Source organism: Mercenaria mercenaria, chromosome 13 (assembly GCF_021730395.1).
Source record: "Mercenaria mercenaria strain notata chromosome 13, MADL_Memer_1, whole genome shotgun sequence".
Taxonomy (NCBI): Eukaryota; Metazoa; Mollusca; class Bivalvia; order Venerida; family Veneridae; genus Mercenaria; species Mercenaria mercenaria.
Genome location: NC_069373.1, coordinates 46,698,352 through 46,721,247, shown reverse-complemented (window position 1 = coordinate 46,721,247; position 22,896 = coordinate 46,698,352). Strand labels below are relative to the sequence as shown.

Below are 22,896 nucleotides of genomic sequence, written 5' to 3'. Positions count from 1 at the left end.
GGTGCCTGTCTGTGGCTGAAATAATGCCCGAAACCCACACACAGGGCTCAAAATCCTACACAACAAAAATTGTGGAAATTGCTATAATGACCCAGTGTTATGATGTTGTGGCTTAAAATCTAACAAAAGGGACTTAAGTCTGTTCAATTTATAAATTTCAAGATATTTCGAAAATTTATAATTACTTAGCATTTTGCATAACATAAACAAAGGCTCCATATGTAAAATGATTACACAGTGTGTGCTGCACACTGTGGCAACATAATGCATATTTAATGAAAACATGGCATTAAACCTATTAAACATGGAGGAATGTGACTTCTGCCTTGTTTTGAAGTGGATAGTGAATGTTTTGTTGTCATTCCCTTACCGCTTTTGATACAGTTATCAGCCAAAAGTATGCTTACATTGTGACAAACAAAGATACCTTGTGCCCCACCTGATAAATATTATCAGTAAATTATGTCATTATTGAAGGTATAACACTGTCATAATAGTGTTTAAAGAAACTTTTATTGTCAAAATTTCATTTCCCATGGGCTGTGGTCAAAGTGGGGGTGCCGGCAACTCAAACAAGAGCTTGACATGGTTTGAGTACCTACCAGGGTCGTCATGTCTGCTCATTCTAACATATGACATCAGTACTGTTTTTTTTTTCCAAAAAAGTGGACTTATTTGAGTAATTGAATTGAGGTGAAAGTGTTTTGTTGCATTTGAGCAAGTATAAAATAACACATATCAGATTGCTTTTAGGTGCATACAGCCTGTTTTCTTGGTAGGATTTGTTTCAAAAAGGTATGAGAAAAATGTTGCCACTTGCTTTTCTTCTTGTGTTTTGTAGTTGTAGAAATGAAACTAGTTAAGAAAATGATATACATTTTTCCGCCCTGACATTAATGTTTGCCTCCAAGCAATATCCACACCCCTCCCTGTCACTTACAATCTTTCTGCAAGTAGCTCATTAAAGCAGAGAGAAGAACACAGGAGCAATTTGTGGCTTATCTGTATCATAAATGTAACATATTGTGTTTTCTGCAGGTAATTGCTCATTAAATGAGCCGCACCATGAGAAAACCAACATAGTGCATTTGCGACCAGCACGGATCCAGACCAGCCTGCGCATCCGCGCAGTCTGGTGAGGATCCATCTTGTTTGCTGATGGTTTCTCCAATTGCCGTAGGCTTTGAAAGCGAACAGCATGGATCCTGACCATACTGTGTGGATGCTCAGGCTGGTCTGGAGCCATGCTGGTTCCAAATGCACTATGTTGGTTTTCTCATGGTGCGGCTCAAATATTCTTCTAGAATTTACCTGACTCTGTCCAAAAAGGTGTCTGTTTTTGAAGCATTAAACGTATCTGCAAATTTTGTAGATGGTTTATTTGTATACGTCTTCTGTCTATTTTCCACTGTCTTTTTCCAATCTCATCAAAATTCAGTCTTAAGGTCTGATTATATCATGCTTTTGAGAAAAAAAGGGAAGTATTAAACTGTATACAATTTTAATAGCTTCAGGAGTTTTCTTCCATGAATAGAACAAGAATTGTCTTTATCTTGATCATATATCTTTTCAAAGCAGCATAAACTGCAGTGTTTATTATTTTGACAAAAATGGGATTATAACTTATGAATATACTGACACGGTATCATTATAAAGATTTAAAAAACCTATGACTTAGTAACCTTTGTATGTCTGTTACAGGGTGTACTACAGTATAAATCAGAGTCTGTGACAGAATATTCTTTATTTTTTTTTTAGCCTTTGCATAGCAGTGAATACTTCCTGTGACTTAGGTATGGTATAGACACCGTAATCTGCAATGAATGTTCCTTTGCATACTTAGAGACAAGGGTTTGGTATAGATCCAGAAACTCTGACATATTATGTTTTATATTGTAACCCTTTCATAGAAGTAAATAATTTCTGTGACATATGGTATAGATCCAGAATCTATGACAGATCTATGGTAAAAGATATGGTAGAGAGATCAGGAAATTATGTTAGATGAAGAGTTTCAAATTGTTGATATGTCATGGTATAGACATATTATAGACTTGGTATGGACTATGTTAGAGATCCTGAAGGTTAATGACTCTCTTGAGAGGAGATAATTCTTTTGTTTTATAACCTTTTTATTATTGTTCAGATTTGAAACCTATGGATAAGAGTGAAGATTTTCACCTGTAGGTTCATAGGTTAACAAGACAGGTTATCTGTTATAAAAGTGTTCTCCCTGGACAGATAAAGAGATAGCAACCAACTCAGTTATCCCATTGATGTGTATATCTTCTGACTTTTATCACCTGTTTGTTGGTTTTTGCATGTTTCTGCTGAATGATAAATGACTGGCTCTGATTTTATTGTGTGCTAACTATTCTCAACAAGTTCTGGTTTTGCCAAGAAGAGCATTATATGCTAATCTATTCACTTAGGTTTGTGAGTTAAAACAAAAATAACCCTGGTGCTCCGACACTCCAGAATATTTCTGGCTCTCTTTTTTTGCAATAATGTATATTCCTACATCAACTTTTTCTTGCCAGAATGAAGGCTTATCTCCCTTGGTAATACAACTGGGCCTTTTTTTGTGAAAATCCTATCTATTAATTATGTATATTAGTTGTCTTAAATTATAATATTGATTTATGTGGGTATCTTTTTTGATAATCAAAGGAATATTCATTTTTAGCTCATCTGATTTTTTGAAAAAAAATGATGAGTTATTGTCATCACTTGAGCGGTTGTCGGCGTCGGCGTCGGCGTCTGCGTCGGCGTTGCCTGGTTAAGTTTTATGTTTAGGTCAGCTTTTCTCCTAAACTATCAAAGCTATTGCTTTGAAACTTGGAATACTTGTTCACCATCATAAGCTGACTCTGTATAGCAAGAAACATAACTCCATCTTGATTTTTGCAAGATTTATGGCCCCTTTTGTACTTAGAAAATATCAGATTTCTTGGTTAAGTTTTATGTTTAGGTCAACTTTTCTCCTAAACTATCAAAGCTATTGCTTTGAAACTTGGAATACTTGTTCACCATCATAAGCAGACCCTGTACATCAAGAAACATAACTCCATCTTGCTTTTTGCAAGAATTATTGCCCCTTTTGGACTTAGAAAATCAGTTTTCTTGGTTAAGTTTTATGTTTAGGTCAGCTTTTCTCCTAAACTGTCAAAGCTATTGCTTTAAAACTTGCAACACTTGTTCACCATCATAAGTTGACCCTGTACAGCAAGAAACATAACTCCATCCTGCTTTTTGCAAGATTTATTGCCCCTTTTGGACTTAGAAAATATCAGATTTCTTGGTTAAGTTTTATGTTTAGGTCAACTTTTTCTCTTAAACTATCAAAGCTATTGCTTTGAAACTTGCAACACTTGTTCACCATCATAAGCTGACCCTGTACAACAAGCAACATAACTCCATCCCGCTTTTTGCAATAATTATTGCCCCTTTTGGACTTAGAAAATCATTTTCTTGGTTGAGTATTATGTTTAAGTCAACTTTTCTCATAAACTATCAAAGCTATTGCTTTAAAACTTGCAACAGTTTTTCACCATCATAAGTGGACACTGAACATCAAGAAACATAACTCTATCCTGCTTTTTGCAAGAATGATGCCCCTTTTTAGACTTAGAAAATCATGGGTAGGACAATATTTCTATTACACAAAAAAAAAAAATCAGATGAGCGTCAGCACCCGCAAGGCGGTGCTCTTGTGGATTTTTATATTTTCATAGATTGCACCATTCTACATAACAAAGTTTCGTAATTGATCAGAATATGTAGGAATCAGTGTCTTGCAATGAATTTGATCTTCAATAAATAATTATGTCTCCCCCAGGAGACATATTGTTTTGCCCTGTCCGTCCATCCGTACGTCACACTTCATTTCCGAGCAATAACTGGAGAACCATTTGACCTAGAACCTTCAAACTTCATAGGGTTGTAGGGCTGCTGGAGTAGATGACCCCTATTGTTTTTGGGGTCACTCCGTCAAAGGTCAAGGTCACAGGGGCCTGAACATTGAAAACCATTTCCGATCAATAACTAGAGAACCACTTGACCCAGAATGTTGAAACTTCATAGGATGATTGGTCATGAAGAGTAGATGACCCCTATTGATTTTTGGGTCACTCCGTCAAAGGTCAAGGTCACAGGGGCCTGAACATTGAAAACCATTTCCGATCAATAACTAGACAACCACTTGACCCCGAATGTTGAAACTTCATAGGATGATTCATGAAGAGTAGATGACCCCTATCGATTTTGGGGTCACTCCATTAAAGGTCAAGGTCACAGGGGCCTGAACATTGAAAACCATTTCAGGTCAATAACTTGAGAACCACTTGACCCAGAATGTTGAAACTTAATAGGATGATTGGTCATGCAGAGTAGATGACCCCTAACGATTTTGGGGTCACTCTGTGAAAGGTCAAGGTCACAGGGGCCCGAACATTGAAAACCATTTCTGGTCAGTAACTTGAGAACCACTTGACCCAGAATGATGAAACTTCATAGGATGATTGGTCATGCAGAGTAGATGACCCCTAACGATTTTAGGGTCACTCTGTTAAAGGTCAAGGCCACAGGGGCCTGAACATGGAAAACCATTTCCAATCAATAACTTGAGAACCTCTCGACCCAGAATGTTGAAACTTCATAGGATGATTGTTCATGCAGAGTAAATGACCCCTATTGTTTTTGGGGTCACTCAGTTAAAGGTCAAGGTCACAGGGGCCTGAACATTGATAACCAGTTCTTATCAATAACTTGAGAACCACTTGACCCAGAATGTTGAAACTTCGTAGGATGATTGAACATGCAGAGTAGATGACCCCTATTGATTTTGGGGTCAGTCTATTAAAGGTCAAGCTCACAGTGGCCTGTTCATGTAAAATCATTTTTTGGAAATAACTTGAGAACCACTTGACCTACAATGTTGAAACTTAATAGGATGATTGGACATGCAGAGTAGATTACCCCTATTTATTTTGAGGTCACTTGATCAAAGGTCAAGGTCACAGGAGCCTGAACAGTGACTTGAGAACCACTAGACCAAGAGTGTTGAAATTTAGCGGGATGACTGGACATGCCAAGTAGATGATCCCTATTGCAGCCAACTATCAGTGTCTCTTTAACTTTCGCTCCTGACCCCTATTGACTTTATGCTTATAGGACTTTGCATTGGGGGAGACATGCGCTTTTTTACAAAAGCATTTTCTAGTTGTATACAAATATTGCCAAAAAAGTCATTTGAGCTGCACCATGAGAAAACCAACATAGTGCATTTGCGACCAGCATGGATCCAGACCAGCCAGCGCATCTGCGCAGTCTGGTCAGGATCCATGCTGTTCGCTTTCAAAGCCTATTGCAAATGCACTATGTTGGTTTTCTTAAGGTGCGGCTCAAATTTCTAAATTCAAAACAAGGGTTAGATGATGTTTGTACCTTTCCAGACTTATCATAACTGGGTGGTCATTATATGTGGTCAGTTACCCTTCTGTATTTGTATAATGTTATTAATACTGACCTCTGGTCAACCACAAATATTGTCTCAGCATTACAATATGGTCATTACAACACCTGAACTGTCTGGTCTCTCATCATTGATTACACCTATAGAATTACCAGCTGTATTAAGATGTTACATTATTTTGAAGGAAGCATTTTGTATAAGAGAGGAAATAAATAGGGTAATTTCAGATAGAAATGTCTAAGTGAAATGTTCTATTGAACTTACATTTAAGTGGCCACTTGTATATAAAAGAACTAGGCTTCAAAATAGCCAGTTAGGTAACTTCGTTAATTGATAGTTTGTTCTGATTTTAAGCTTGCTTAAGCAGTCAGCAGTGTCTTAAGCTGACATATTGTACCACTCCCCATCCAGGTTTGACCATACTTGGTTCTTCTCTAACCTTATATTGAAATAGAAGCTTCTGTGACAGACATATTTGACATGTGACATTTAAATGTCACAGTTAATAGTGAAGTTTTAGATCTCTGTGGCTGAGGCTTTATAATAACCTTTATTGCTAGGGTATTCTTAAGAGCATCAATGACTTTGTATAATCACTCATCTCGTGTAGCTGCTGGTTAGAGTCACTGAACCCAGGGGTTGTTGGTGTGAGCCCTACTGGGGTCATGACCACGCATTCTCATTATGACACCAGTACTGTTTTTGCTAGGAAGGGGACTCAAGAGTGGGTGAGATAAGCTTGAAGCTTTCATCACAGTAGAGCTGGAATAAATTGGTATAAACAAAACTAAAATCTGTTTCCATGACAGAAATGCTAGAAAGCCATTATGGGACTTGATGTAACATTGATACAATGTATTATAACAATACAAACTGACAATTTAAGTATCCTTGTAACTGGCAGCTCAACCCGGCAAGACATTATTCTGTAATTGATGTCAGATATCCTTGGTTAGGATCCTAATAATTCTTACTTAGCAAAACACTTAAGTCTAAATAATGTGTCTGCTTTTGTATAGGGTCTAAAACCCTTGTATAATACTTTGTTTGACATATGTTTTCTGCAGGTTTTCAAGCATCTAGGTCTGTAAACAATAAAATAATTCTCAGTGCATTTTCTTTTTATTGTTGTTTCTATGATTATTACATAAGACTTTGAGGTTCTGCTTGTTTTATAAAGATCTTGAGTGGATCGAAAGATTATCTTTAACACAAAGGAGTATTTGTAGTATTATGGTCCAATGGTATGACTCATTGTTTCATCTTTAATACACCATCAGCTGCAGTATCTAATGTAGCAATTGAACAGCTATAATCATCATTGTCACCATCATCATCATCATCATCATCATCAGCATCAGCATCATCATTATTATTTTGCTAGCCTTACAAGAATCTGCATGTTGTCATCATGATTGTTTTCATCATCTACATCATTTGTACAGTTTCATCATTTATAATATTCTGCACAGTAGTTGTTTTCACTTTCTGTAGTTGTCTTCATCACTATTACCATCGTTAACAGCAACATTGTCTTCGTTTTCAAGCTTTGAATCAGCACCATCAGACAGTTTGCTTTCTTTGCACATTAAAGGTAGACAGAGATTAAGTAGTACACATCCTGGTCTGTCGTCCTCCATCTCTTGAATCATGTAGAGAAGTAGGCAGTTACTTGGGGAGTGTATTTGGGGAGAACATGTTAGTTCAGGCACAGAATCCAAGTCCACCGGTTAGATCAACTACATGCCATTACGTAGCAGAAACACTTTTGAAAAAGAACCCCCCCCTCGCAAAAAAAGGAAAGAAACAACACCGTCGACAGCTAATCTAGAGACTATAATTGAGCCGCACCATGAGAAAACCAACATAGTGCATTTGCGACAAGCATGAATCCAGACTGTTCGCTAACGGTTTGTCTAATTACAATAGGTTTTGAAAGCGAATAGCATGGATCTTGACCAGACAGCGTGGATGGGCAGGCTGGTCTGGATCCATGCTGGTCGCAAACACACAATATTGGTTTTCTCGTGGCGTGGCTCATATAACCAGAATATTCTTCTATACATGAGTTACATCTACTTTTTGTTTCCTGTAGGGAAGTTGTTTTAAAAATTTCTTCCAGACAACTTCAAATGTGGCTGAAATTATAGTGTTTAATCCAGGAAAGAAAACTTCTCAATGAATGATATTTGATCTGTTGTCATAGGCAATGAATATGTTACATTGTTCCTGTCTGTATTAACATAGTGTTCATCGGTAAGTCTAGAAATGGAAACATCTTTACATTCGTCTGTCAGTTTTGACGAATGTTAAATATCACCTACTGACTGATAATTGCATTTAGCACAAGATATTGCATGTTCACAAAGGCGTTAACTATTTTACAGGATATATACTTACTGTACAATGTGTTGGAAAATTTTGAAATTGATCCTTAGGCTTATGTTTAAGTAAGAATTTTGTTTTTTTCTGCAGCTTCTTCTGTGAAATATATCAAGCAGTTTTAGAAAATGTTAGTTGCAAATTAAGTTTTTAGTACGAGGTTCTTAGTAGCTTCTTCTGGAAATTACATCTAGGTGTCTAGGTAATACCTTTCAGACGGAAAAAATGTTTTGTAAATCTTCTGCGAGAAATCACATAGGCGCATGGTGAAAAGTAAAATAGCGCATGTTTTGGCGAAAGCAGAGCATGATAGATAGTCAGTTGGAAGTATTTAAGTAAATTTATTATAAGGTGGCTGTTACGTTTTTGTGTTGAACAATGTACCACTTAAACATTATAATTATAGATACTAATGAATATAATGTTAATGGGATATACAACTTCATGTGCTTATTAACTTATTACTCTTCTACACTGCATTAAGTATAATACTGGTTATTGTCGTTAATGCCACAGAAATTTTTTTGCATGTCATGAAAAAAACCCAGTGCTATTTCACATCATTTGTACTGAAATGTTTATATGCTTTTTTTTCTATTTTCAGGTAAGTTAACAGAATGCTAGGAGAAAAATGCTGCTTACAGAACATTAGAAGAAATGCAATTTGAAAGGTTTTAAGTTCACAGAGTGATAAAAGAAATACAAAGGTTGTAAGTTCACAGAATGATGAAGAAATGCAAAGGTTTTAAGTTCAAAGAATGAGAGAAGAAATACAAAGGTTGTAAGTTCACAGAATGATGAAGAAATGCAAAGGTTTTATGTTCACAGAATGACAGAATTTTGTAAGCTCTCAGAATGATTGAAGAAATACAAAGGTTGTACTTTTACAGAATGATAGAAGAAATACAAAGGTTTTAAGTTCACAGAATGATTAATAAATATAAAGGTTTTAAGTTCACAGAATGATAGAAGAAATACAAATGTTGTAAGTTCACAGAATGATAGAAGAAACGCAAAGTGTGTAAGTTCACAGAATGATGAAGAAATGCAAAGGTTTTAAGTTCACAGAATGATAGAAGAAATACAAAAGTTTTATGTTCACAGAATGATAGAATTTTGTAAGCTCTCAGAATGATAAAAGAAATACAAAGGTTGTACTTTTACAGAATGATAGAAGAAATACAAAGGTTTTAAGTTCACAGAATGCTAGAAGAAGTACAAAGGTTGTAAGTTCACAGAATAATGAATAAATACAAAGGTTTTAATTTCACAGAATGATAGAAGAAATACAAATGTTGTAAGTTCACAGAATGATAGAAGAAATGCAAAGTGTGTAAGTTCACAGAATGATAGAAGAAATGCAAAGTGTATAAGTTCACAGAATGATAGAAGAAATGCAAAGTGTGTAAGTTCACAGAATGATAGAAGAAATACAAAGGTTTTAAGTTCACAGAATGCTAGAAGAAATACAAAGGTTTTAAGTGAAATGCAAAGTGTGTAAGTTCATGGAATGATGAAGAAATACAAAAGTTTAACGTTCACAGAATGATAGAAGAAATGCAAAGGTTGTATGTTCACAGAATGATGAAGAAATACAAAGGTTTGTTTTAAGTTCACAGAATGATAGAAGAAATTCAAAGGTTTTAAGTTCACAGAATGATAGAAGAAATACAAAGGTTTTAAGTTCACAGAATGATAGAAGAAATGCAAAGGTTTTAAGTTCACAGAACAAAGGTTGTAAGTTCACAGAATGATGAAGAAATACAAAGGTTTTAAGTGAAATGCAAAGTGTGTAAGTTCACGGAATGATGAAGAAATACAAAAGTTTAACGTTCACAGAATGATAGAAGAAATGCAAAGGTTGTATGTTCACAGAATGATGAAGAAATACAAAGGTTTGTTTTAAGTTCACAGAATGATAGAAGAAATTCAAAGGTTTTAAGTTCACAGAATGATAGAAGAAATACAAAGGTTTTAAGTTCACAGAATGCTAGAAGAAATGCAAAGGTTTTAAGTTCACAGAACAAAGGTTGTAAGTTCACAGAATGATGAAGAAATACAAAGGTTTTAAGTGAAATGCAAAGTGTGTAAGTTCACGGAATGATGAAGAAATACAAAAGTTTAACGTTCACAGAATGATAGAAGAAATGCAAAGGTTGTATGTTCACAGAATGATGAAGAAATACAAAGGTTTGTTTTAAAGGTGGTCAATCATATTTAAACAACATTTTATGACAATTTTTTACTTTTTGTATATTCTGGTAGAGATTTATTTAAGGAACAAAAGACCCATTACATAGAGACAGATTCCTATTGGAAATGTATATTTTATTAATTTTTATAAAATTTTGTAATTACTCCCCTTTAATATGAAAGTATTTAAAAAGCTGGATATTTCTTCTTATTTCGATACAATTTCTAGTTTTACATTTGCATTTGATAGACATATTAAGTATTTAACAATCCTAACCAAAAGGCAAGCTTTAAAACTGTGTGTATGTTCTGAATTCATTTATTTCCAATCTATCTTGGTTGCGCAACCAAGATAGACAAAGGGAGATAATAATATTTTTTCAAACTTGTGTTTCTAATGAATAACAACTAAATACATAATTGTTAATGCAAATATTTTACAAATATATTACAATATGTCTAATATTTACACCTTTCCTTAGGCAAAGTATGTTTATCACATTTATACTTATGATAAATTAACTCCATCTTGGTTGGGCAACCAGGATAGGAAAATTAAATTTTAAAAATACCTCCAGTGAAAATCTAACTTGTATTAAGCGTTAAGAGAACATAAATGGGTGTAAATGATCAGACATTAAAGTTTCAAACAAATCCGTTACATGGCCAAAATCTGATTATCCACCTTCAAGTTTATAGAATGATAGAAGAAATGCAAAGGTTGTAAGTGAAATGCAAAGTGTGTAAGTTCACAGAATGATGAAGAAATACAAAGGTTTAAAGTTCACAGAATGATAGAAGAAATGCAAAGTTTGTATGTTCACAGAATGATGAAGAAATACAAAGGTTTGTTTTAAGTTCATAGAATGATGGAAGAAATGCAAAGGTTGTAAGTTCATAGAATGATGAATAAATACAAAGGTTTTAATTTCACAGAATGATAGAAGAAATACAAATGTTGTAAGTTCACAGAATGATAGAAGAAATGCAAAGTGTGTAAGTTCACAGAATGATAGAAGAAATGCAAAGTGTATAAGTTCACAGAATGATAGAAGAAATGCAAAGTGTGTAAGTTCACAGAATGATAGAAGAAATACAAAGGTTTTAAGTTCACAGAATGCTAGAAGAAATGCAAAGGTTTTAAGTTCACAGAACAAAGGTTGTAAGTTCACAGAATGATGAAGAAATACAAAGGTTTTAAGTGAAATGCAAAGTGTGTAAGTTCACGGAATGATGAAGAAATACAAAAGTTTAACGTTCACAGAATGATAGAAGAAATGCAAAGGTTGTATGTTCACAGAATGATGAAGAAATACAAAGGTTTGTTTTAAAGGTGTTCAATCATATTTAAACAACATTTTATGACAATTTTTACTTTTTGTATATTCTGGTAGAGATTTATTTAAGGAACAAAAGACCCATTACATAGAGACAGATTCCTATTGGAAATGTATATTTTATTAATTTTTATAAAATTTTGTAATTACTCCCCTTTAATATGAAAGTATTTAAAAAGCTGGATATTTCTTCTTATTTTGATACAATTTCTAGTTTTACATTTGCATTTGATAGACATATTAAGTATTTAACAATCCTAACCAAAAGGCAAGCTTTAAAACTGTGTGTATGTTCTGAATTCATTTATTTCCAATCTATCTTGGTTGCGCAACCAAGATAGACAAAGGGAGATAATAATATTTTTTCAAACTTGTGTTTCTAATGAATAACAACTAAATACATAATTGTTAATGCAAATATTTTACAAATATATTACAATATGTCTAATATTTACACCTTTCCTTAGGCAAAGTATGTTTATCACATTTATACTTATGATAAATTAACTCCATCTTGGTTGGGCAACCAGGATAGGAAAATTAAATTTTAAAAATACCTCCAGTGAAAATCTAACTTGTATTAAGCGTTAAGAGAACATAAATGGGTGTAAATGATCAGACATTAAAGTTTCAAACAAATCCGTTACATGGCCAAAATCTGATTATCCACCTTCAAGTTTATAGAATGATAGAAGAAATGCAAAGGTTGTAAGTGAAATGCAAAGTGTGTAAGTTCACAGAATGATGAAGAAATACAAAGGTTTAAAGTTCACAGAATGATAGAAGAAATGCAAAGGTTGTATGTTCACAGAATGATGAAGAAATACAAAGGTTTGTTTTAAGTTCATAGAATGATGGAAGAAATGCAAAGGTTGTAAGTTCATAGAATGATGAAGAAATACAAAGGTTTTAAATCTACAAGATAATAGAAGAAATGCAAAGTGTGTAAGTTCACAGAATGATAGAAGAAATGCAAATTCTTTAAGTTCACAGAATGATAGAAAAAATACAAAGGTTTTAAGTTCACAGAATGATAGAAGAAATGCTATGGTTGTAAGTTCACAAAATAATAGAAAGAATACAAAGGTTAGAATTTCAGGGAAAGATGGAAGAAATGAAAAGATCACAGATTTGTAGAAGAAATGCAAATGTAAGTTTACAAAATGATAAAAAAAAATGCAAAGGATGATGTTCACTGAATGATAGAAAGAATGCAGATGTTGAAAGTTCACAAATTGATAGAAGAAATGAAAAGTTCACAAAACGATAGAAGAAAAGCAAATGTTGTAAGTTCACAAAATGATAGAAAGAATGCAAAGGTTGTTAATTTACTGAAAGGTAGCAAAAAAAGCAAAAGTTGTTAGATTACAGAATGGTAGAAGAAATAGAAAGATTGAAAGTTCACAAAATGATAGAACAGAATGCAAAGGTTGTTAGTTCACAAAATGATAGAAGAAAAGAATGCAAAGGTTGTTAGATTGCTGATAGCAACAGTTCTTTTTTTTGGTACCCACTTTTGTTGATACCTGGAGCAGAATGAATATATCATAGTCAGTATAGTATTATGTTGAAGATTTCTCTAACACTTCACTTGTAGGTGTTCTGTCTGCTGTACTTGTTATTATGACTTTGTAAGGGTTGAGTTGCTCATTTATCAAAAGATATGTGAGCCGCGCCATGAGAAAACCAACATAGTGTCTTTGCGACCAGCATGGATCCAGACCAGCCTGCGCATCTGCGCAGTCTGGTCAGGATCCATGCTGTTCGCTTTCAAAGCCTATAGCAATTAGAGAAACCATTAGCGGATGCGCAGGCTGGTCTAATTCCATGCTGGTCGCAAACTCACTATGTTTGTTTTCTCATGGCGAGGCTCATATGTGTCTGTCTTAAGAAATTTGGATCTTTAGTTGGTTCCAGACAGAGCTGTTTGGTAATACAAATTAATTGTAGCTCAATTGAAACAAAAGTCAAATGATAATAAACTCATGAGACACATTTGTGGTCTGATGAGGACTAGCAAATGTAACTTTTGGATGAGTAGGCATTGCATCATCTAATGTTAAACAGCATTTTGTTAAACAACATTAGTTTTCTTGTTTTCCTGAAAAAAAAAACATGTTCATTTGTTTCCTATGTCAAAATTTGATACCTTGTTATAAATGCTGACTCCATATTCCAGTAACTTACAGTTGTGTCAGTGTGAAGTTAAACCAAATAGAAATAAGAATTGGTTTCAAATTAGAACTTGTCCATGAGATATTTATAGAGCTTTTTCTGAACAAAGTTGAAGAAAAAAAAAGTGGCAGAACTTTCTGGGTACATTGGGACATGTTCCATGAAATATGGGGAAAGCTTTTTAACTATTTATAAAGGAAAGGTTGTTTGAACTGGCTTATGGTGTGTTCTGCAATGTTACTTGGCTTAAATACCAATCTGTGTGCCTCTCAGTCATTTACTGTTGATTATGTGAGATTCATCCAACAAGTCCTTTTTTGGGAAAATTAGATTATTCCCTGTGATACCAAGTGTCACGTTGAAGTCTTGTATCACACATCAGTACTGTTGCATTAATTTTATTATTCTCCTGTTATTGAAGGAATTCAGCGACAGATGGGCAGATAGTGTTGCAGACCCTTTAGACATCCCTCAAATTGCCTTGAATTCAATTACATGCACTAACTGAGGCATCTATCGTTTTCCCTGTTGTGATGATGACCAATTTGTTCGATTGAGTTAGCGGGCTGTTTTCATTGGTTGTTCACTGTAATCGCCCAACATTCTGGAAGTTGCGGATATTTCTTGATACATCGTACGTTAAATTCCGATAAATGTTCTCAATAATTTGTCAAAAATTTCTTATGACTCAGTCAGTTCTGAGGACTTTTTTTTTTCATGATTTTATTCTCCAGAAGCTCACAAGATATATTTTTCGGAAAATATCTCTGATCTCCGATAAAAAAATTCCCCTGAAGACATGATAATTGTACTACCAGTTTTTCACTTGCTGATGATTGGGAGATATTTCAATGGAATAATGTCATTTGGATTTTTTTTTCTGTTATTTACAATCACAGATGGCTAGTTTTTGAAATTGTAAATGTTGATATTGCCTGAGCGTAGGAGCATGCTGCTTTTATCCAGATATCTGATTGCATTTTGAGCAAAGAATTCATGATGTTGTAATTCATTTTGGCAGTCGTAAAGCTGGTGTGTGTTTAAACAAAAGTCTTTGAAATCTATAAAACAACGTTTTAGTATGAATTTTTCTCGTTTTTCGACATTAAGAAATAACTTGATTGATCTGATTCCAAGTATGAAATATTGAAGTACCTGGACTTTGTATGCAACCCTTCCATTGGTCAGTTTCAAACGTAGTATGCACAAACAACCAATCAATTTCCAATATAATCTTGGGGCCCAAGAAAACTTTTGGACCGGATAAGGATCCCAGTCATGCCTCACAGCAAAAGGTACCATTGTCACATTACCATGTGAACTTTAAACAATTATATTTCGAGTCTAAAGTGTATTATTATAAAATATTTTCAAAGAATTGCACAATTACATGTTAAGACTAGAGAATACGTCTATTGTTGCCTTTTATCATGTTATTCATAAAATCGTGTCATTTTATTGCATTATGATGCTTTGTTAATACTAAATTATGAAAATTTGTCAGATCGTGAAGTTCAGTGGGTGCATGTCTTCGAGACTATAATTATTATGTAAAATGCACTTTCAGTACCAATTGCTCTGTTTTCTATACTAAAATGTACTACATTTTAAATGATAAGGGAAGTTTGACTGGATATAAAACCTATAAAAATCTATATATCTATTGAAATATCTTTATGCCACTGGGTGAACCTGTGATTTTTCTGCATTTTGTTTTGAGATTGGCATTGTCAGTTCTTTGAGAAAAAAAAGACATTGAGGAAATATGGGTCTATTGAAATTATCTGTTTCCAGTGCTTATGACAAGTGTCCTTCAATGAAAAAAAGTTTTTTTTTATAATCATGTAATTATATAGTCTTCTTTAGCCTTTCTTTGGCCAGGCATTGGAGTATGGCGCATCAGGAAGTTCTATTTTTAGCTCATCTGATTTTTTGAAAAAAAAATGATGAGTTATTGTCATCACTTGAGCGGTTGTCGGCGTCGGCGTCGGCGTCTGCGTCGGCGTTGCCTGGTTAAGTTTTATGTTTAGGTCAGCTTTTCTCCTAAACTATCAAAGCTATTGCTTTGAAACTTGGAATACTTGTTCACCATCATAAGCTGACCCTGTATAGCAAGAAACATAACTCCATCTTGCTTTTTGCAAGATTTATGGCCCCTTTTGTACTTAGAAAATATCAGATTTCTTGGTTAAGTTTTATGTTTAGGTCAGCTTTTATCCTAAACTATCAAAGCTATTGCTTTAAAACTTGCAACACTTGTTCACCATCATAAGTTGACCCTGTACAGCAAGAAACAGAACTCCGTCCTGCTTTTTGCAAGATTTATGGCCCCTTTTGGACTTAGAAAATATCAGATTTCTTGGTTAAGTTTTATGTTTAGGTCAACTTTTTCTCTTAAACTATCAAAGCTATTGCTTTGAAACTTGCAACACTTGTTCACCATCATAAGCTGACCCTGTACAGCAAGCAACATAACTCCATCCTGCTTTTTGCAATAATTATTGCCCCTTTTGGACTTAGAAAATCATTTTCTTGGTTGAGTATTATGTTTAAGTCAACTTTTCTCATAAACTATCAAAGCTATTGCTTTAAAACTTGCAACAGTTTTTCACCAACATAAGTGGACACTGTACATCAAGAAACATAACTCTATCCTGCTTTTTGCAAGAATGATGGCCCTTTTTAGACTTAGAAAATCATGGGTAGGACAATATTTCTATTACACAAAAAAAATCAGATGAGCGTCAGCACCCGCAAGGCGGTGCTCTTGTTATAAATATGTCAGTTCCGAAAAATAAGATTTATACTCAATATCTGTTAATTGTATAAGGATAGAACACAGAAAAAATGAACTTGGACTCAGAGTGGTCTTTGAGATCATGGAGTACTCTCATTCTTACTAGAATAGAATTCCGCTAGGGTGTTGCATATTACGTCATTACCTCTGGTGAACAGGCTCATTCAAACAAAGTCCATGGAGTACTCTCATTCTTACTAGAATAGAATTCCGCTAGGGTGCTGCATATTACGTCATTACCTCTGGTGAACAGGCTCATTCAAACCAAGTCCATGGAGTACTCTCATTCTTACTAGAATAGAATTCTGCTCAGGTGCTGCATATTACGTCATTACCTCTGGTGAACAGGCTCATTCAAACCAAGTCCATGGAGTACTCTCATTCTTACTAGAATAGAATTCCGCTAAGGTGCTGCATATTACGTCATTACCTCTGGTGAACAGGCTCATTCAAACCAAGTCCATGGAGTACTCTCATTCTTACTAGAATAGAATTTCGCTAGGATGTTGCATATTACGTCATTACCTCTGGTGAACAGGCTCATTCAAACCAAGTCCATGGAGTACTCTCATTCTTACTAGAATAGAATTCCGCAAAGGTGTTGCATATTACGTCATTACCTCTGGTGAACAGGCTCATTCAAACCAAGTCCATGGAGTACTCTCATTCTTACTAGAATAGAATTTCGCTAGGGTGTTGCATATTACGTCATTACCTCTGGTGAACAGGCTCATTCAAACCAAGTCCATGGAGTACTCTCATTCTTACTAGAATAGAATTCCGCTAGGGTGTTGCATATTACGTCATTACCTCTGGTGAACAGGCTCATTCAAACCAAGTCCATGGAGTACTCTCATTCTTACTAGAATAGAATTCCGCTAGGGTGTTGCATATTACGTCATTACCTCTGGTGAACAGGCTCATTCAAACCAAGTCCATGGAGTACTCTCATTCTTACTAGAATAGAATTCCGCTAGGGTGTTGCATATTACGTCATTACCTCTGGTGAACAGGCTCATTCAAACCAAGTCCATGGAGTACTCTCATTCTTACTAGAATAGAATTCCGCTAGGGTGTTGCATATTACGTCATTACCTCTGGTGAACAGGCTCATTCAAACCAAGTCCATGGAGTACTCTCATTCTTACTAGAATAGAATTCCGCTAGGGTGTTGCATATTACGTCATTACCTCTGGTGAACAGGCTCATTCAAACCAAGTCCATGGAGTACTCTCATTCTTACTAGAATAGAATTCCGCTAGGGTGTTGCATATTACGTCATTACCTCTGGTGAACAGGCTCATTCAAACCAAGTCCATGGAGTACTCTCATTCTTACTAGAATAGAATTCCGCTAGGGTGTTGCATATTACGTCATTACCTCTGGTGAACAGGCTCATTCAAACCAAGTCCATGGAGTACTCTCATTCTTACTAGAATAGAATTCCGCTAGGGTGTTGCATATTACGTCATTACCTCTGGTGAACAGGCTCATTCAAACCAAGTCCATGGAGTACTCTCATTCTTACTAGAATAGAATTCTGCTCAGGTGCTGCATATTACGTCATTACCTCTGGTGAACAGGCTCATTCAAACCAAGTCCATGGAGTACTCTCATTCTTACTAGAATAGAATTCCGCTAGGGTGCTGCATATTACGTCATTACCTCTGGTGAACAGGCTCATTCAAACCAAGTCCATGGAGTACTCTCATTCTTACTAGAATAGAATTCTGCTCAGGTGCTGCATATTACGTCATTACCTCTGGTGAACAGGCTCGATCAAACCAAGTCCGCCATTATGTTGATTCTTTTTGTTCTATAAAGGATCTTTAACAGGTACTGTATTGGTATGTGGAACTCGCTTATCTTGGAATTCTTTCTTTGTATATTTTATTTTACTCTGTGTAAGTCAGATTCGACATACTGCAACTTCAGTTTCATGTCAAGTCAATCAAATTCTTATATATTTATGTGATGTAAGAGTAGAAAATGGTCGCTTTTTGCATCCCAAATAGGAAGTTGAACTTCATAATTATTCTAATGTGGGTTTTGTTCACATGTATAATTATTGAGGCTAGAGCAACACATTTAACAATGTTTGAAAGTTTAATTTTTAGTTTGAATTTTTGTTACTGGAAAAAAGAAGGCGTGGTACCTTGGAAATTGAAATACAAGTTTCAGCCCTATTTCTTTGTTTGATTGTGGTGTAGAAAAGCAAACTTAACCCACTGTCAGAATAAGGATTAAAAACATTACAAATTTCATATGATATTTTTACTTTGTGTACAATACAGGTGCAGTCTAAATTTGGTAATTGTTTGATTTTTAAGTAGCCATGGTATTTTTATGGCAGTATTGTTTGTTAGATATTGGGGATAATAATATTGATGTGGTGTCTTTGAAATCTTTGTTATTGGGCCACACAGGCTTATATTTCATATTAGAAAAAGGGTTTTATGGCATTTTATCTGATCTAGAAATCATATTAAAATGTCGTTATAATCGACTGATGATTTTTTATTTATGACCGTAACTGGAGAAATTTTCTGATTTAGTTTGTTATAATAATATAATGATGAGTATATGTTTTACAGTGATTGATTTCGGGATGAGCATGATTGATTGAAGTGTGGGCATCTGTGATTTAGGAGTCTTTTTTTTTTTAAATGATAGATAATTGACTCTACTAAGTATTACAAATGAGCCACACCATGAGAAAACCAACATAGTGCATTTGCAACCAGTATGGATTCTGACCAGACTGTGCAGGATCCTTGCTGTTCGCTAATGGTTTCTCTAATTGCAATAGGCTTTGAAAGTGAACAGCTTGGATCCTGACCAGACTGCGTGGATGCGCAGGCTGGTCTGGATCCTTGCTGGTCACAAATGCACTATGTTGGTTTTCTCATGGTGCAGCTCAAATTTTTGCTTAGTTATTGTTTAATATGAGCCAGTTCGAGCAGTAAGGAGAGTATAAAACGTGCCAGATTTGAGGTTGATTGTTTGAACCCTGAAAGAAGCATCTGTTCTCATAAGACTACTCTTGTTCTCCATCGTCAAGTTGGCAAGTTGTCTGTTACTTGCAGAGAACATTAGTCAGTACTGGTACAGAATCAATGAACTCTTGTTAGGACAAAATGTTATATGTAAACAAAATAATGACGTCTTGAAGTTTCAAAGATGCACAACAACAAAGTTGCCATTTAGTTTTATCATTTGTAGTGTATTGTTATATATTTTTCCATAAAATACCTTTTTTGAATCAAGAAGTATACTATAATTTTAGGAACAAAGAGCTACCATCAAAGCATTTGATTTTTATCGAATTTGATATAAAAATAGATATTATCAGTGGGTAAATTGTTAGTTTCCATTATAATTAGCAGCATGAGAGTTGTCTGGCATGGGTTATGCCAGATGGGTTTTGATGGCTTGGGTAAAAACACCAGAAGTTACTACGGTGTGCAAGAATAGGTGTTATCCCTGGTCAAAATATATTTGGCAAGGCTCGTGTGATTTTGTGATGGACTAAAATTATCATTAATGGCATGTAGAAATGTTAACCTGCAAGCAGAATAATGCCTTCATATTTATAATATCATTATCTGGAGCAGTTTCAAAAAAAAATATAAGAAACTGCTTCTTGTTCCCAATTTTACAGCTACATTGTGTATTATTGGTAATAACAACCTACTAGTACAGAAAGAAGTGTGAATAATTACTTTGATTCAGCAAGACCAGGACATAAAAATAATAATTTGCAATTCCAATGATACAGCTCTTTATTTGTAAATTGTTCTTAAGGGATTGTTTTTAACTGAAACATAAGTTTTCTGGACCATCTGGCAGAGAAGAAACTCTTGTCAATGCTCAATATTATATAAGACGTCACAAGTAATTACTGATTTATTGATTCTAGGTAAATAAACCTGAAAATTATATATTATCACCAGTCTTTTCTGAAAAAAAGGATATATCTGTAACCTGAGAGCAAAATGTGGTTAACTGTATTAACATTCAAGCTTTTTGCACTGACCTTAGAGCAAAAAGTGGTTAAATGTATTAACTTGAAAGCTTTTTGCACAGTCTGGCCTCTGAGCAAAACGTGGTTCACTATATTGACATGGAAGTTTTTTGCACTGACCTCAGAGCAAAAAGTGGTTAACTGTAATAACATGGAAGCTTTTTGCACTGACCTCTGAGCAAAAAGTAGTCAGCTGTATTGACATGGAAGCTTTTTGCATGTAAGTGGCAAATTTATTATGCAGTACTTCATTAGCTCATGCCACCTTGCTTGTTTATGATGCCATTTCAGTAGTTCAATGGCAAGAACTTTTAATTATCTACCAAATGCGGTATATATTCATGTATTCTTCACATTTGCTATGTAGAACAGTTTGTTTTCTTTATAGTCTTTGCAGTATGTCAGTTTGTCCAAGTTGTTCAAGAAAGTAATAGATGGTTCTTATTTTAAGAAAGACATCATTTGATTGGTTGTTTCAGTGTACAGTTTTGAAATTAATCAATTACTGGGGAGCAATCTTAGACAGGTTGCCAAATTTCGTGTTAAAATTTGTTAAATTATTCTGTATGCGAGAAATTGAAAGTTAAAATTAAATGTAAACTTATAGCTAATTTTATTTTGTGCTTCTTGTTTTCCTTTAGGAGAAAATTTGTTCTGTAAGTCATGAACAAATGGTAGAATATTTGCAGGGAAAGTCAGAATAAATGTCGGCAAATATTGACTATGGCTTAAGTCTTCACCGTGGATGTATGCATATTTAGTTAGTTTTAGTCTTAAAGTAGTTTTAAAATGTCAGCTCGGAACCATCATCTTTCCAGGGAATAGTAGGAAGGGATCAATTGTTTATTGATTCTGCAGAAACAGAGAACCAGTGAGCTCAGTTGTTGTCGACAGACTGGTTCAATACTGTATTGACTCTATTTGTAGAAAATTGGACAGATTTCCTCTTTGGTTTTAGGACCAGTCTGTGAGACTCATTCACCAATAATGGAGTAAAATGTTGTCTAATGTCATTGTGCTTGGATAATATTCTTTTGTGAAAACTGCCGAAGGAAAAAATTCTCGGAACAGCATGGTGCACACACTCGTAATCATGCAGGATTGATTCTAAGCAAAAAACAATCAAGTTTTAATATTTATTTACAAAAGAAGAGAGTTGCCATGATGAATTTAAAATTCCACGCCAATGCTAAATTTGGAAAAAAAGTGATGGATATTTTCTGAATATTTTCAGCTGTCATGCTGTTCAATATGTTTGAATTTAATTTGAATTTCAATACAAGATGGTTTGCTGTTAAAGGGCTGTCAGTTTTCAGATCATTGTAAATTATATAGTTTCCTAAAGTGGTAAATGTTTAAAACTTGTTACAAAGATTGGTCATTTATTGTAAGGTCATATCGGACAATTTGTCCCAACGGGACGATTACATTGAGGTTTTACAATGTTTCATATTCAAGGACAAAGTGTCATCAGTAGAGGACTTAATTACGTCCTCATATATTCTAGAAGGAAGTAGATACAGTCCTTTAAGAGCTTGAATTACAGAAGCAAAAGATATATTGGTAAATTACATCTTATATTAAGTGGCGTGATCAAAGAGACGTCTATTGAAAATGATTCTTAACTCCACCGATTCGTTGCTACGGATGCAATTGCTTGGCATTAGAAGGGTGTGAATATTGATCTTGAAATATTGATTCGTTACTTTAGTTAATCAATGAAGGAGGAAGCAGCTTTGGTCATGCTCCACATAGTCGACCTTGAAACAAACATACTAAGAAGTTTTTTAATTATAATATAGGGATTTACAACAGCAGACGGGATGGATACGGCAACAAGGAGAGGCAGAATGAAAAGGTTTGCTTGCATCATGAATATTTTATACTAATTATGTTGTTATTGTTATATTTTGTAACATTTTCTTTTTGTTCTCTGTTTTGGGACCGAGTTGTAGTATTCATGATAAGATGGCTGTTGTGTTGGTTTAGTGGGAATCAAGACGGATTACAGTGTCACAACATCGATAATGGTTTTTTTTTTTCGTAAGGAAATGGTCTGGAGAGCTAAAGACATTGAAAGAAGCAACTTTTGTTGCTATATCAAACTAAATGTTAGACTAATTCAATTACAACAAGAATCATCACTATTCACCTTTGTTGACCTTTTGCTTCCCTTTTGGATATCTGAGGTGAGATTACACTGATAATGCCATTAATGTAGGAATGTCAGAACCAATTGCTAACATTGTGCCAGATTTTACCTAGTCCTTACAAGAGTTCCATTAAAGTTTCCAGAGTCTGTGAGCTTACTAGAAGATGCATCCAATTAGGACCGTGGTAATTTAGTAAATTACCCCCTTCATTATAAAATGGAACATATTCCAGTCAATATCAGACCATGCAATTACTAATTCAGACTGGTCAGGACCACTGTCCAGCTCATTAAAGTGCTGTAGCGGCAAATTATTTCCAGTAATTCCTTGACTTTGATGAATTCTTTCGCATTTCTTGTATG

The 22,896-nt window shown here is 34.6% G+C and overlaps 1 protein-coding gene across 7 annotated transcripts in view; it reads left to right on the top strand.

Annotated features, from left to right (window-relative positions):
- LOC123530238 (IQ motif and SEC7 domain-containing protein 1-like) overlaps positions 1-22,896 on the top strand; it is a 155,349-nt gene that overhangs the window by 81,875 nt on the left and 50,578 nt on the right. The window contains exon 1 of one of the 7 annotated variants that reach the window (XM_053521723.1): positions 7,901-7,923. The exons of 5 other annotated variants lie outside the window; for them this stretch is intronic. In XM_053521723.1, the coding sequence (XP_053377698.1) occupies positions 7,916-7,923 (8 nt within the window). In that variant the 5' untranslated portion in view covers positions 7,901-7,915. Of the gene's footprint in view, positions 1-7,900; positions 7,924-22,063; positions 22,240-22,896 lie in introns of those variants that run through there. One more of the 7 variants, XM_045310999.2, reaches the window with a different exon arrangement.